Genomic DNA, 15,908 nt, shown 5'->3' on the forward strand with positions numbered 1-15,908 from the left:
AGCGGCCAATGGCGGCGGGGCGGGGCGGGACGAGCGGCCAATGGCGGCGGGGCGGGGCGGGACGAGCGGCCAATGGCGGCGGGGGGCGGAGCGCAGCTCCTCCAGTGGCGGCGTTGCGCGGCGCCGTTTGGATTCAAAGGCGCTATAAAGGCGCCGTCACGGCGCTGCCCGCGGCCGCCCGCCCTCCCGCGCCATGGCCGTCAATACATCGCAGTGCCTGGAGGAGGGCGCCGGGCAATGGCCGCCGCGCCCGCCCGGGCCGTACAGCGAGGCGCAGCGGCTGGCGCTGGAGGAGCTGGTGGCGGGCGGCCCCGAGGCGCTGCGCGCCTTCCTGCGGCGGGAGCGGCTGCCGCCCTTCCTGTCGGAGCCCGAGGTGCAGGCCATCGCGCGGGGCGCCGTGCCGCCCGCCGCGGCCGACGAGTCGGCGGCCGAGGCGTCCCTGGACGCGTCGTCGCTCACCTACTTCCCCGAGCGCTCGGACGCGGAGCCGCCGGCGCTGGAGCTGGGCTGGCCGGGCTTCGGCAGCGGCGCGTTCCGCGGGCTGACGCGGGTGGAGGCGCACTTCCAGCCGGGCGGCGAGGACAGCCCGTACGGCTGCAAGGAGGCGGTGCGGCGGCAGATCCGCTCCGCGCAGCAGGTGGGTGCCCCGTGGGACCGCTGGCCGGGTTCGAGCCGCTTTAGGACGGGTTCGTGGCTTTGCGAGCCAGGCTCGCTCGTAGGCGCCTCCTCGTGGAAGCTTTTCTTGTGTCCTGCCTCGTCAGAAGGGCGCTACGTGCAGAGGTAGCGCCGTGCCCGCACTCTCCTTTCTTCCCAATCGGCCCGAAGCGCAGCGCAGAGCCGCCCCTGGCCGCGCACCGTGCCGTGGCTGCACGTGGCTCTGGGCCGATGCGGAGCGCGGTCCGAACGCCCCGCGGAGCGGTGACCGTTCCATGTGAGCGGTTGCATTAATCGTGCGCAGCGCCCGTAGTGGCTGTGCCCGGCAGCAGCTCCTTTCCCACCGCGGTCCCGTCGGCTCCGCTGAAATTGAAAAGCGCGGCTCCCTGCTGGGTGGGGCGGCCCCGGCCCGGTGCTCCCACGTGGCACCGAGGTGAGGCTGTCAGCGAGTGAGGATGGCACGGGCTTTGCTGGGCGGCTGCTGTGCAGGAAGAGCCGCTCCGAAGGTTTCTGGTGATTCATCGAATTGCACCATCGAACGGCTGTTTTTCCCAAGAGCTGTTCTTTGTTATCTTCTTTACGCCAAGGCAGCAGCCAGGCGCGCTGTTCTGCTCGCTGCCAGGTGCTGGCCTGGGAAGTGCTTTTGTGGGTGAAAAAACAGAGAGACCCCTGGAAATTAATGACTGATGTTCTGCTTGGTCATGTCTGCATCCTTAGGATTAACGTGGGGAGTAGGAAAGCTTCAGATGCTGCTGAGTTCCCTGTCAGCTTGAGGGACTGACCTCTGGTGACCAGCAATTGAAGCTGAGGGGAAGGCATGGAGCTGTGACAGCAGAGATATCAGGGAAAGGCTCTGCCCCAGAATGCAGTGGGCATGGCCCCCAGCTGCTGGAGCTCAGGGAGGGCTGGGACATCGCTTTCAGCCATAGGATTTGGGTTGGGGTGCTGCTGTGTGGAGCTGGGGGTTGGGCGCTGTATTTTTGAGGATCCCTTCCAGCTTAGGATGCTCTATGACTGAGGTGGGTGCAGTTGCTGCCTTGTCTGCGCATCTGGAAGAGCCCAGTACAGAGAAGAGAGTTTTCTCTATCTGCTATAACTGTTTTGTTTAGTTTGAATACAGCTTTTCTGTCTTTTTCAGCTGCTAATACTGGGATTAGAGCTCATGTGCTGCTAACTGAGCGGCCGTTTGAAGGCAGCGGTATTTCCAAGGAATTGTGTTCCTATTGTTCTGTTTTCAGGGGTTAATTTCTTATTCACCTCATCAACAGTGCCTTAATTTTCTCCATCTTGCTCTGGCACTTAGAGAAGTGGCAGAGTGAGAAGACCAGAGGCACTACAAGAGGAGCACAAGCATAAGCTAACTTCTTCTAGAAATGTAGCCTAGAAATGTAGCCTAGAAATGTGTTCTATAACTAAGAAATGGCCTGTTTAGAGCTAACCCTGTAAGGAGCAGGGCTCAGGTGGGAATGCAGAGCTGAGACTGTTCTTGTGGGAAACGTTTCCTGTGAGCACCAGCAGTGCCACACACAGAGCAGCTGTGCTGTGTGCCTGGGCCTCTGTGCAGCAGGGGGTGTGTGCCAGGAGAGCTGAGACAGCAGGTGAGAGCAACAGCTCTTGTTGCACATCTGGTGGGACAGCAGTAAGTCATGAAGCCAGAGCTTTGTGTCTGCACCCACGCAGCTGTGCGTTCCCAGGTTGAAAGGGCTGGGATTCTGGGCAATGCTGTGTGGTGTTGCTCTGAATGGAGAGGCTGTTTACAAATGTAAGAACGTTTTGTCTGTGGCCCACTGAATCTTTCCATCTTTGGGCTTGTCTGTTCAAAAGAACTCTCACGGCGAATTTGCATCTGCTTGTGAGTTTTTTTGTGAAGGTGTTGGATGGAAACCCAGAATGTGCTCTTCCCAGCTCTTAGGAGATATATCCAGTTGACTGTTGTCTTGGTCATTTGTATAGGGATGGTGCTGCCTTTCTATCAGGTGGCCTGAGGAGAAAACAGAGAATGTTTGTAGATGCTGAGCTGTGCAGGAGGCCTTCTGAGCCACTTCTGTCCTGTGTGAATTAAAGCTCTGGAACTCTTGCTGCCTCTCTTTACAGGTGATTGCCCTTGTTATGGATTCCTTCACAGATACTGATATCTTCAGTGACCTTCAGAATGCCTACAGCAAGCGCCAGGTCCCTGTCTATATCCTTCTTGACCAGGACTTTCTACCTTATTTCTTGGAAATGTGCAAAAACTTGGGTGTCTGTCCTGAGAAGGAGAGTGTAAGTACTAAATGTGCTTTTGTTTTTCCTTCTTGTGGTTCTGCTTTGGTTTTGTACATCAGAGACACCTTTCTGCAAATCCTCAGATTTCCCTAAAAGTCTAAAGCACCCTGTCTGTTTGGACACTGAAATAAGAGGGTGCTGAAGGTTATGGCCCATTTTGATGGTTTCAGTACAGTCTCTACCCAAAGGGGTGAAATTTCTTACAACGTAATCAAAAACCACACAGAAAAGGCACTTTTACCTTCACACTTCCTTCTACCTCACATGTCTGCATGTAGGAATGACAGCCATGCTGTGCAGCTCCCCGGCGTGCTGGGTGGATCCCTGTGATCCCTGCTGGAGAAGTGGCTATTTCCAAGCGTTTAATTTTGCAAGATCTAAGTAACTTTATTCTGTGGCTCAAGGAACTGTTTGCCAAGGCAAATAACTCTAAGGAAAGCAAACAGGAAGCTCAAGGGTGGTGTGGCATTGGGAACATCTTTTATCTTCAGGATTTGGAGGATGTGACCCAGGTAGCTTACTTGATTCCTCTGAATGTAAGCTGACACGACTGTGTTACGTCCTGGCTTATGTTGACCCAAGTGAGTGCTTGTCTGGATGGGAGGCACTCCTAGCTCTGTGGGCAGTAATTAGTTGGTGCTCCCCATTCTCTCCAGATTAACTCTCTACAGCCTTTTATGATCTAACAGAAAGTTAGCACTACAGAACCAGTAAGACTTTAGTTGCAGGTCAATTTGAGGAAGCTTGTTTCGTTCCTATGTTCCACAATTAATCTTGTTGCTTTTAAGCAGAATTAATGATCAAAACTTTTTGGACGTAAACTTAAATTTGATGCTAGTTTTTTCCCTTTTTTTCCTGAAACAGTTGATGAGGGTTCGAACTCTCACTGGCAACATCTACTACACGAGATCAGGCGCCAAAATTATTGGGAAAGTCCATGAAAAATTCATGTTGATTGATGGCGTGAGAGTGACAACAGGCTCCTACAGGCAAGTACTGGAATGCATTAGTGTGTAATTATGCTAAAAAAAGCAGGGGGGTGTTCTGCAAGAAGATTGTGTTAAAGAAGATTGTGTTGTGTTTGCTGTTACTAATAAATATCAAGTGGGTACCTGAGTGGGACTAACACAGAACAGGAGGCACCTTTGGGAAACTTGTATTGCATGTCTTGGCATTAGCAAAGAACCTGGCTGTGGCTGTGCAGAGATTTTCCTGAAGGAGCGAGTGAACAGTTGATCAGGTCTATGCCTTCCTTACGCACAACGCTTCCAGGCTGAGTCTTGCTGTCTGTTACTACGTGTTGAAGTGCACTGGAGTTTAATTGTGAATCTTGGTTTGTTTTCAACAGTTTCACATGGACTGACGGGAAGCTGAACAGCAGTAACTTGCTGCTACTGTCTGGTCAAGTTGTTGAACACTTTGACCTGCAGTTTCGAATTCTTTATGCCCAGTCAAACCCTATCAGTCCTGAGTGCCGATCAAGCTGTAGGAACAGTGGAATATTTGATCACATGGAGAAAAGAAGAGAGTCCTCTAAAGAATACACTGTGGAGAGCAATTTGAGGGCAGAATTTGCCAGGCTGTCTAGTACTCCAAAAAAACTGTTAAAAGAACTAGATGTGGCTGCAGACACTCCAAGACGCAAACCTCATGACCTGGGACATTCTCACTTCAGTGAAGAGGAGTGGCTCAGCGATCCAGAGGCCAGAGTGGGACAGAAGAATGCATCAACTCAAACTGGCTTATGGGAAGAGCAGCCTGCAGTGGCCGTGTGTAATGTTGGCATGCAGACCAATGTTTTAACAGAAGAAGCTGACACTCAAACTTCAACTGCTACAAGAACAACTGGGACTCAGACTTCAGTTTTGCTGAAGGCTGCAGTGATGCAGACAAGGGAAGATGCGTATGTGGAAACCCCTCTGCTTTACAGGAAGTTTTCCAAAGAAGAATCCTTTCTACCTGGAAAGTCTTCATTAAATTCTAGCTTGCGGTCGCTATCTTCATCATCATCCCACCTGTCTCGTACGAGCTCTACCAGCTCGCTGTCTTCTCTTAGGTCCTTTGAATACCCTAGTGTTCACAGGGCAGAGTATTTCCAAAAACTGCATACGGAGAGGCAATTCCACTACTCCACCATCAGATCAAAGCTTAGCCACATGGTGGGTATCTTGTCCAGGAGAAGACATGTTCCTGAAAGCTACGTGAACCACTGCAGGAGAAGGTACAACCTGAAATAGAGGTGAGACATCAGTGCCAGCCTGCACAGCCTCTGAGATGTTTCACTCTTGTCTGAATAAATGCTGCACTGAATGCAGAGCTTGAAAGCTCTGGTCACAAAATGCAAGCACTTTACATCTGCTGATTCTTGTAATTCCTTCTAGTACTTTTACTCTTCTTTAATACATGCTCACATCACTGTCCAGCACTTTGTTTTCTACTGTGCAATTTAGTCAGTGAGATTTTTCACATGTACTGAAACCACTTGCATGTTTCCCTTATACACATTAGTGGTATAGGTTTATTGTACTTCTGAATATTTGACTTAGAAAGCATTTAAGTTTTGTTTTTAGGATTGCTAACGCTCTGGCTTTCAGTTCTCTAAACTTGGAAAAATTTGAGTCAGATCTTGCTCAGAATGGTAATATTTATTTCCCCTTTTTAATCACAGAATCACAGAATTGTAGGGGTTGGAAGGGACCTCCAGAGATCATCGAGTCCAACCCCCTGCCAAAGCAGGTTCCCTACACCAGGTAGCACAGGTAGGCATCCAGGCAGGTCTTGAACATCTTCAGAGAAGGAGACTCCACCACCTCCCTGGGCAGCCTGTTCCAGTGCTCCTCACCTCACTGTAAAGAAGATCTTGCGCATGTTTGTGCAGAACTTCCTATGCTGCAGTTTCTGGCCGTTTCCCCTTGTCCTGTCTCCACTCACCACTGAAAAGAGTCCGGCCTCGCCATTCTGCCCCCCACACCTTAGATATTTATGGACCTGGATCAGGTCCCCTCTCAGTCTCCTTTTCTCAAGGCTGAACAGACCCATTTCACTCAGCCTTTCCTCATAGGGGAGATGCTCCAGGCCCTTCACCATCTTTGTGGCCCTCCGCTGGACTCTTTCCAAGAGATCCCTGTCTTTTTTGTACTGGGGAGCCCAGAACTGGACGCAGTGCTCCAGATGAGGTCTTACCAGGGCAGAGTAGAGGGGGAGGATCACCTCCCTCGACCTGCTGGCCACGCTCTTTTTAATGCACCCCAGTAAGCCATTGGCCTTTTTGGCCACAAGGGCACACTGCTGGCTCATGGCCAACCTGTCATCCACCAGGACACCCAGGTCCCTTTCCGCAGAGCTCCCCTCCAGCAGCTCATCCCCCAACCTGTACTGGTGCATGCAATTATTCCTCCCCAGATGCAAGACTCTACACTTGCTTTCGTTAAACCTCATCCGGTTTCTTTCTGCCCAGCTCTCCAGCCTGTCCAGGTCTTGCTGAATGGCAGCACAGCCTTCAGGCGTGTCAGCCAATCCTCCCAGCTTCGTATCATCGGCAAACTTGCTGAGGGTGGCCATTATCCCCTCATCAAGGTCATTGATGAAGATGTTGAACAAGACCGGACCCAGCACAGACCCCTGAGGAACACCGCTGGTTACAGGCCTCCAACCGGACTCTGCACCACCAACAACGACCCTCTGTGCTCTGCCAGTCAGCCAGTTCTCAACCCACCTCACTGTCCACTCATGTATCCCACACTTGCTCAGCTTTGTTATAAGGATGTCGTGGGGGACAGTATCAAATGCCTTGCTGAAATCAAGGTAGACTACATCCACTGCTCTCCCCCCATCCACCCAGCCAGAGACAACATCATAGAAGGCTACCAGGTTGGTCAAGCACGACCTCCCCCTTGTGAACCCGTGCTGACTACTCCTGATAACCTCCTCTTCTTCCAGTTGTCTGGAGATGACATCCAGCACAGCTGTTCCATCACCTTTCCAGGGACAGAGGTGAGGCTGACTGGCCTATAATTGCCTGGGTCTTCCTTCTTGCCCTTTTTGAAGACCGGGGTGACGTTGGCTATCTTCCAGTCTTCAGGCACCTTCCCCGTCTTCCAAGACTTCATAGTCTTAATAATAGGTTTTATTTCCACTACATGTTCAGAATGAGGGAAAATAACTTCATTCTCACTCCAGTAGAAGAGTAAAATGTGTTCATCTCTGAAGCTGTGAAAGGTCTGTTGGAACAGCTGTGGGTTCTGATCTAACTAGGTCTTCAATTTGATTGTCCTCATATGCCTTTACATGGCTATATGTAAGGTGTGCACGTAACAACGGTAACATAACTGTGTTACCAACAGTTTTTTCTCTTAAATCTAAAGGTAGCTTCATGTCAGATACTAAGAAGAAAATGAACTGTCTCAGCTGGAACTGGGACGTGTGTCTTAGTTCTGGTAGGAGACCTGTAAGTGCCTGCCTGCCTTGGAGTCAGGCTGGAGGTGAGATGATCCCCAAGGACACATGACAAAGTCTCTGCTCAAATAAAGTACAAAAATATTATAGGTTGTTTGCCATGACTATTTTACAAATAATTTTTTCTCTCTTTAAACTGGGCTTTCAGAATTTATTCTGTATTTCCTGCTCTGTCTGTATTTTATCCACTGATACTGGTTTGGGGAACCAGAGAGCCACTAGAGCTTATGAAAATACCTTCAACACTACATGGATTGTGGGTTAAGTCACTTTGCAGAGACACTGCCTGAATGTCTGCAGCAGGTGCATGTGTGTTTGTGCTTGATGGATCACCTCTCTGAGGTCTGACCTGTGCTGCTTTACACCTGAATACCATTACGTTGGTAACTAACCAGACTGAATTCTACAGTGAAACCAGTCTGGATAAGGTATTTCCTCCTTATTTATGGGAGCATCTGTCCAGTAGATGGCACATTTCAGCTGTTAAGTTCATTTCCCTAAGAAGAAATGAATGAGTGGGAAAACACCCAAAACAGCTGGGCTGCAATGGAAGTGTAGGCAGACATGCTTTATCCTATCGGCTGTGGCACTTCCATCTTTTCAGGCTGCGTTGGTGAAGGCCCGGCTGCTGCTGTAGGCTGTCAGATGATCCACTCCTTTCCCCTGCCCTGGAGGAGCAGTAAGCAGTGCTCAAAGCCTCTCTGACAAGGCTTTGTGTTTAAGAGCTGGCATTGGGCAGCGTTTGAATGCCTGTAAAATGAACTCGAAAACCTTTGCTCTGCGTACTCCTCAACGTTGTTGCACTGTAGGATTGTTTTGGTACTGATAGGGGCGATACGCTGTTTACAAATAAATTCACTTTGCCGGGAGGCTCTGAAGCTTTGTGAGTCGTCTTTTATTCGCGTGGCACCGGGCACCCCGACACCCCGCGTCGCAGCCCGCAGCTCTCGCCGTTCAATTCCCGGTCTGCTCCCAGAGGACGCTGCGGGGGGGCGGCTGGCGGCGGTGCGAGGGCGCGGGGCCGGGCGGGAGGCGGGGAGCGGCCGCCCGCTATAAAGGCGCCGTAACGGCGCTGCCCGCGGCCGCCCGCCCTCCCGCGCCATGGCCGCCAACACATCGCAGTGCCTGGAGGAGGGCGCCGGGCAATGGCCGCCGCGCCCGCCAGGGCCGTACAGCGAGGCGCAGCGGCTGGCGCTGGAGAGCTGGTGGCGGGCGGCCCTGTGGCGCTGCGCGCCTTCCTGCGGCGGGAGCGGCTGCCGCCCTTCCTGTCGGAGCCCGAGGTGCTTCAGGGCGCCCTGAAGGCGAGGCTGTGTGATAAAGAGCGTTGCTTCTTGCTGTCGATAAACGGTGCTCTCGGCGATAGGCTTGCAGGCGCGTTGCTTGCGACCAGTGCACCCAGCCGTCCGTGTCCAGGCAGTGAGCTTCGTAGTGCTCCACTGAAATAGTGAAAGAAAATCCCACATGGGGATGATAGAAAATCCTGAGCGCTGTTATCTGCTATAAATAAAACAAGCAGCACTGAAATAGGGACAAACAACAGTGGGTTCTGTCCATAAGTTCAGGGGAAATTAACAACACAGGGATGTGAAAAAGTGATGATAACAACAAGTGATGTGTGTTGGTGAGCTGTGGGCTGTAATCATCTGTATCAATATGCGATTCTCATCTCAGATCTTTAGTCCATTCACAGTTATTGTTCCCTTCTCTTCACTTTCTTACACGTCTTTTAAATGTTCCGTTCGTTCTCTGAAGAACAGAAGGATGTATTGCAGAGGACTGTAGCATGTGCAGTGACCAGGAGGGAAAAAAAGGGCTGTGAGGGGTGGGGAAATATTTAAATTGAAAGTCAAATTCCTCCCATCTCCCTTGGGATACTGTGGAAATAACCTAACGATTTCTTCTGAACCTTGTTGCAGATGATTGCCCTGGTCATGGATTCCTTCACAGATACTGATATCTTCACGGACCTCTTGGAAGCTTGTAGCCAGCGGCAAGTCAAAGCATATATCCTTCTGGATCAGTCTTCATTTTCCCACTTTCTGAAAATGTGCAGGGATCTAGGAGTTGATCTGGAGCAGGAGAAGGTAAGCCTTGTAATGCTTCTAGAGACAAAAGTACTGCTCAAGAAAGTGAAGGGGGAATGTCCAGTATGTAAAAGGGCATGTGGAACTGCTCGGGCTTGCTGAGACTGCGAAGGCTGATGGGAGGCACGTTCCCAAGATTCTCTGGAGTTTGAGTCCCTCTGAGATCAGACAGCAGTTTTAACAGCCGCACTCTGCACCATCAGTGTATAGCTCTGCCCCTTTGTGAGTTTTGTCTCTGTGGGCTAAGCCAATTCAAAACTGTTTCTAGATGGTGAATCCTTTGCCACTGTACAGTAACCTTTGCTAGTTCATCAGTGATCTTTACTGTCATGTGTTGCTTCTTTAAATGTATTACAATCATATAACTTTGAAATTCATGTATTGCCTTCTGTATCTTTTTAACAGTTAATGAGAGTTCGAAATATCACTGGGAACACATACTACACAAGGTCAGGTGCCAAAATTGTTGGAAAAGTCCGTGAAAAGTTCATGCTAATTGATGGCATTAGAGTGACAACAGGTTCCTATAGGTAAGTGTCGAGTTTTTATATGATTTCTTTAAACAGGAAACAGTAACATTTTAAAACCATTTTCCTTACTAGCACATTGCTTGTAATGTTTGGCCTCAAAATAAGGCACACTACCATGAGAATTTTCAGTTAGTGCTTGGATATCTGTTATTACTTTGAATTAACTTGGAACTTTCTCCTTCTTTTGCTAGTTTTACATGGATGGATGGGAAGCTGAACAGCAGTAACATTTTGATCCTGTCGGGTCCTGCAGTTGCACACTTTGACCAGGAATTTCGGACTCTTTATGCACATTCAAAGCCTGTCGACCTTAAAGAGTTCTCCGGCAGCGAGAAGAATAAGGTGTTTGATGAGCTGGTCAGGATTACAGTGGCTTCTAGAGACTTAACCAGGGAAAACTTTCTGAGAATGGAGTTTTTATATCTTAGAGCATTTGTAGGAAATCTAAAAAGGAAGCGAAACTGGATGCATGCCTCAAGGGAAGCAGTCTATGTGTCAAGTAATGCAATGCATGTTTCTCCACCACTGACTAAGAGGAATGGCTCTCTAGTTATGAGGCCACACTGGATCATAGAGAGATGAATTGCACGTTCACTCAGAGCAAGATGCAAAACCTCAGAAGCCATGTCCTGTGGTCCATGTCCTGTACTGCCTTACAGTGTGTCTGTGCAAGCAGCTGGGAAGGCAACCTCAAGCTGAGAGAAAGAAATACCGGAATTGTGAGTTCAGTTGAACACCTCTGCCATGTCATTCAGCAGACACAATTATGGTATTGTCTTACGTGCAGAAGTGCTCTTGAAAAACAAAACAAAACTCTTTAATACCTGAGAAGCCATTACTGATTTCTGGTGTTCTGTCAGTTTCTCATTTTTCAACCTATTTCTGATTATTTTAACGTAACGGGTTGGTGACGTCTTAGTTCAGTAGCTCAAATCTCATTTTCTATATGTAGATTCCTTAAAAAATACATTCCTTAAGATTCTAAAGATGGATAGCAGGACTGCTGCATGGCTCTGAAGTCAGTCAGAGCTTAGTCTTGTGTTCCACAAACAGTTCTATGATGCAGAACTGGATGGGAGTAGCTGTAAGCTAGAAACTAGGTCAGTACCTGGTTTCTAGTACTGTTTACATGAAGCTGAGCAGCTAGGCAGAACGATTTAATGTATCAGATTAACGTTTCTGCCATGACTTAATTTCAAATAATCTTTTCAAATAATCACTAAAAAAGTGATAATTCTTATCACTTGGATTGTGACCATCACAATAAACACATTCTAAATGCCTGAAGTCAAGGGGCTATATGACTAACAACCTACTAATATTAGTAGCAAAGCCAAAAAAGACTTTTTTTTCTGCATTATATGTTTTACGGTTGCTACCGCTGCCTGATCTTATAGGAAAAGCTGAGTAGATCTGAAATCTGCGAAGATGCTTCTAATTTAAAAAGCTTCCACCTGACAGGCAGCCTCATGGTAGTGAGAAATAGAGCCATTTCTTGTAGATGTTCTTAAGACTCTGCTGCAGCAGAAATCTTAGCAATATGTGTGCTTGTGGATTCTGGGCCTCCAAGGGGAATCTGTATACTTAGCTGGGGAAGTTCATGTGGATCTGTGCTATCCGCCAGTGGGAGAACATCAAAGTGGACATGTGGATCTTACAGAAGTGGTATTTCCTGCCAGTGCATCGTGCCAACGTGTCCTTTTTCTTCTCTGCTTACAACCGTGCTAGTGTAATAGTTTTGATTCCTGATTTGTAAATGTTCAATAGTTTATATAGTTTAATAGCGTTAACTTTTATCCTGATGAAAGCAAATTTAAATATGTATTTTTATTCTTATTTTGGACATTTGCCATTAATACCCTTTAAGAAGGCAGTTTTGTACTCTATGCAAAATGCTGTTTGTGTGACCGTACTCTCACAGTGATGATCCCCCGTGTGTCTGTTATCACAATTACAGGTTTTTAACTTCGTTGTTCATCTCCTGATGTTAACAGGACTCCATTTCCGTGTCCCAGCAGCAGGATTTTCTTCTCAGCAGCGCCTGATACAGTGATGGTGCTGCGATAAGAGTAGAGCTTATTTTTGATAGGATGGGTGTCGTTTAACAAGGACATTGAAATAAATTTTTGTAGCGTGTCTAATTATGACTGAATAACGTTCTTATCGGGTGGTTATGCAGACACTCAGCGAGTGCCTGTGGAGTTATAGCATTACGACGTGTGCTGCTGTAGCCACCACAACACTGCTAGCGCGGTGGCACCCGTCACGGTGGGTGAGGAAGCAATTAGCTTTGCTAATTAACGACAGACATTTCGGGGTGAGAGCCTGCCCGCAGTTAAACCCCAGGCCCCGCCCCGTTCACTTCACGAGCCCACAGCAACGCGCGCCGGGGCGGGCCGGCGCCATGGCAACGGGCGCCGAATCACGTGGGCTCTACACTTCCGCTTCCGGTTACCTTCTCACCCCAAGATGGCGGCGCCCGTGGGACCGGTGAAGTTTTGGAAGCCGGGTGAGGGCGGCGCGTCTGTGTGGTAGGGGAGGCTTGCGCCTTCCTTCTTTCCCTTTTTTTATCCTTTCTTCCGTGAGCTAAAGCGCTTCTGGCCCCGGTGGTGGCGGGGAACCGCACGGGCTGCGCTGCCGGAGGAGCGCTCTGCCCCTCAGCCGGCGGCGGTGCGGGAGGGGAGGCCTCTGTGAGCGCTGCTCGGTGCCGGGGGCGCTCTGCGGCCAGCGGACACCGTGTGCCCTTGTAGCTGGGGAGTGGCGGGGGCTACGCTGAGAGAGAACTGGGGGAAGAGAGCAGCCCTGCAGCGCTCCTGAGGTTGCGTCGGGAGCTTGGGGGGCTCCCGGCATCACGCAGACGTGGGCTTAAAGCAGCGCGATCGGCGAGGGCCGTGAATGAGATCGGGGAGTGGAACACGAGGGCGGCTGGAGCAGGTCAGGCATGACGAGAGGGGGCTGAGGGGTGTTTCTGTGGGCTGTTAGATGGGGACAGACTTCAGCAGCATCTGTTGCGATAGGGCAAAGGCAAGCTTTCAAACTACAGGAGGGGAGATTTAGGTTGCATATAAGGAAGAAGTTATTTATGCTAAGGGTGATGAAGCACTGATGTAGGATGTGTAGAGAAGTGGTGGATGCCCCATCCCTGGAGACATTCAAGGTCAGGCTGGATGGGGCTGTGAGCACTCGATGGAGCTGTGGTGTCCTTGCTCATTGCAGGAGAATTGGCATAAATGACCTTTTAGGTCCCTTTCATCTCTATTCTATGTTCTGAGTGGCAGTGGGCTCCTGGATCTTCCTGTTTCTTCCCTTACCCATTCTGGAAGTGGATAGTTATCAGAGTCAGTGCTAATTGCTGTTAAAACTGATTCGGTATGCTGCGAAACTTACTTAGCAGTTTTGACTTGGGGTGAGTTGATTTAAACAGCAGAAACAATGGGAAAAACCCCAAATGAGCAAGTCCTACAAAACAGGAGAAACCCCTTTGCTCTCAGATTTTTCCAGTTGAATTTGCAGCTGAAGACAATACGTTCCTTTGTTGAGATGAGTTTTTGCTTTTGGTTTGTCTGCATTATTTGGAATTTTTAGTTGTCCCTAGTTTTATTTTAACACAGCAGCAGAAACAAATCAAATTTCAGATACTGAGGTAAATGTAGAGCTGCAGTGGTGTATCTCATCAGTAGGCAAGGCTGCAGTTTTGTGGTTCATGTTAGTCCAAAGGAGTCCTGTTACATGGCTGGCTGGCTTGAAACTCGTGGCCTTATTTCTGAGATTGATATTGAAGCTATATCGGAACTGCTGCATGGAAGAATAACAGTCCTAAGACTTGCTGTTTATTTTTCCCATGTGCTTTTTTTCTCCTTTATCTTCCTTTAAAAATTCATATTAGTATGTATTCATGTTAGGTTTTTAATAGCAGGAGAAAGACGTTTGATTTGACACAATTTTTGCTTGTTTACAGGTATGGAATATTTTTGATTAATTTTCTAGAAAAATCGGTCTCTTGATATATGCTAGGATGCATGCAATTCCTCCTTGCGAGGAGCATCTTGACTTTGGTTGTGTTGTAAAAGTTAACTGCTGTCATGTAGGCACAGAAGGTCCTGGCGTCAGCGTCTCGGAGGAGAGGCAGAGCCCTGCAGAGAGCAGTGGTGTAACAGTCATCTATAATCCTTATGCTTCTCTGTCTATTGAACAACAAAGACAAAAGCTGCCCGTTTTTAAGGTACAAGAGTTCTTTCTGGGGATATTAAATCAGTTAGATGGTGCCTGGCTTTTGTGGTTTTGTCTGTATTTGAGAAAGCAGTATGGAAACCCTTTACAACATAGCACAGTTATGTGATCTCATTCTCTTTATTTGCTGAAACTGATCGTTCTCATTGACAGCTGTTGCCAACAGTTTTATGGGCTTTGTAGGTTTAATTTAGTTACTGTATTTTGTATGCATAATCTTTGTAGATTTGAAAGATTCTCTTAACTTTTGACAGTACATTCTCTGTAAAATGACTTTGCTTAGGTAAACACTAATGTTAGCTTTCTTTTTTTGTTCAAATCTGGTTTTGGTGCCTAAATGTTATGTCTTTCAGCTAAGAAATCACATACTTTATCTAGTGGAGAGCTATCAGACTCTGGTGATTGTTGGAGAAACAGGATGTGGGAAGTCAACGCAAATTCCACAGGTAAGTGTGTGTTCAGCTTGGTAAAATCTGGTATTCCCTCAGAGGATTTTGCATGAAATATTAAACCAGCATCCCAGAGCTATGCTGTAAGAATGGAATTTGCCAGTGTTGTGTGTGTGTGCATGACCAAAAGGAGAGAAAAGTAAAGCTTCATGTTTGATAGCAGGAACTGGCGTATCTGAGACAGAAAGCCTTCTTTCACTCCTGGAAAGGAACACACCCTACATTTATGCTGATACAAAGAATTACTCTGCTAAAGTGAAGGCTTTTATAACTTTATCAGAATTAAGTTTAAAATTTTGTTGAAAACACAATTTTGAGAAGGAAAGGAAGTGTGGGTTTCCTGCAAGTTTTTTATAAACGATTCTTGATTTTAACTTAAATGACTGCAAGCTAATGATGAAAGCCACCTGTTTCAGTGTGAGCACTTGACTTGTGCTGCTTGTCTTCAAAGTGGTTATAAAATGAAGGAAAGAAAATAAAAAATGAAGCAATTCACATTAATACTTGAGACTCAAACAACTGCTTTTAGCATACCTTCTGACAGTTGATGTTCTTAGAAGTAGTTATCATACTATATTTTTCTTAATTAAAAACAATTACAGAAACCTAAATTGTCTTTAATGGTGAGACAAATAATGCACAAAAAGTAACTGGTCTTCTGGAGATCATGCATAAGCTTGTGTCTGAACCAAGCAGTGTGGAGAGCTAGCACCTCTTAATCACAACGCCTTCTTTCCCTAAATATTTGTTTGCAGTACCTAGCAGAAGCTGGCTGGACAGCTGAAGGAAGAGTGGTTGGGGTGACACAGCCTCGTCGAGTTGCTGCTGTTTCAGTGAGTTTCTCCATGTCCAGATTTTCCCACTTAATTATCATTATAACTCTCCATTTATTAGTGGTTTTTGCTGAATAACAGGAATGGCAACTCAACTCCTGAATGAATGCTTACCTTCCCTCCAGAATTTCTGATACTGTATGCTGAATTCAGCATGATTAATCGGTTTTGCCAACAATTTCAAGGCCAGAATAGCAGATGGAGAAGCTTAGAAATAAAATTGAGTTGCATCAGCAGAAACTATACAGGGACTTAGGACTGTGCAAGGTTGTGCAAGGTTGAGCTGTGATTGACTCTGGGCTAGGATTATGGTTGTATGGTCTCTAACTTGTTTCCCAGAGTAAAGTAGTGGTACAAATCTGTGTGCAGTAATGTGGCCAGTGGAGTAGGTTGTATACTTCTTTTCTT

At 47.9% G+C, this 15,908-nt stretch overlaps 3 protein-coding genes across 7 annotated transcripts in view; all 3 read left to right on the forward strand.

Moving 5' to 3' along the window:
• Positions 1 to 72: 72 nt before the first annotated feature.
• Positions 73 to 5,717, forward strand: LOC125701427 (protein FAM83D-B-like). Its single transcript, XM_048963484.1, is given in 5 exon segments — positions 73 to 183; positions 185 to 637; positions 2,749 to 2,916; positions 3,784 to 3,908; positions 4,268 to 5,717. Coding segments are annotated over 5 exon segments (1,746 nt in total). The 3' UTR covers positions 5,157 to 5,717.
• A 2,753-nt stretch (positions 5,718 to 8,470) lies between these two features.
• On the forward strand, positions 8,471 to 12,142 carry LOC125701431 (protein FAM83D-B-like). Its single transcript, XM_048963487.1, has 4 exons — positions 8,471 to 8,654; positions 9,291 to 9,458; positions 9,864 to 9,988; positions 10,180 to 12,142. Exons 1-4 carry the CDS (start codon positions 8,520 to 8,522, stop codon positions 10,568 to 10,570), a joined length of 819 nt encoding a protein of 272 aa, XP_048819444.1. The 5' UTR covers positions 8,471 to 8,519; the 3' UTR covers positions 10,571 to 12,142.
• A 230-nt stretch (positions 12,143 to 12,372) lies between these two features.
• The window catches only part of LOC125701432 (probable ATP-dependent RNA helicase DHX35), a 40,762-nt gene continuing 37,226 nt past the window's right edge, over positions 12,373 to 15,908 (forward strand). For 4 of the 5 annotated variants that reach the window (XM_048963492.1, XM_048963491.1, XM_048963488.1 and 1 more), the window contains exons 1-4: positions 12,373 to 12,497; positions 14,077 to 14,210; positions 14,572 to 14,664; positions 15,423 to 15,500. In XM_048963492.1, the coding sequence (XP_048819449.1) occupies positions 12,458 to 12,497; positions 14,077 to 14,210; positions 14,572 to 14,664; positions 15,423 to 15,500 (345 nt within the window). In that variant the 5' untranslated portion in view covers positions 12,373 to 12,457. Of the gene's footprint in view, positions 12,498 to 14,076; positions 14,211 to 14,571; positions 14,665 to 15,422; positions 15,890 to 15,908 lie in introns of all 5 variants that reach the window. The other variant, XR_007380242.1, reaches the window with a different exon arrangement.

The sequence above is a fragment of the Lagopus muta genome, chromosome 16 (assembly GCF_023343835.1).
Source record: "Lagopus muta isolate bLagMut1 chromosome 16, bLagMut1 primary, whole genome shotgun sequence".
NCBI classification, from domain to species: domain Eukaryota; kingdom Metazoa; phylum Chordata; class Aves; order Galliformes; family Phasianidae; genus Lagopus; species Lagopus muta.

Coding starts and splice junctions, on each gene's coding strand:
- LOC125701431 (XM_048963487.1), top strand. CDS start 8,520: ATGGCCGCCGCGCCCGCCAGGGCCGTACAGCGAGGCGCAGCGGCTGGC. Junction 9,459..9,863: donor TTGATCTGGAGCAGGAGAAG/GTAAGCCTTGTA, acceptor TCTTTTTAACAG/TTAATGAGAGTTCGAAATAT. Junction 9,989..10,179: donor GTGACAACAGGTTCCTATAG/GTAAGTGTCGAG, acceptor TTCTTTTGCTAG/TTTTACATGGATGGATGGGA.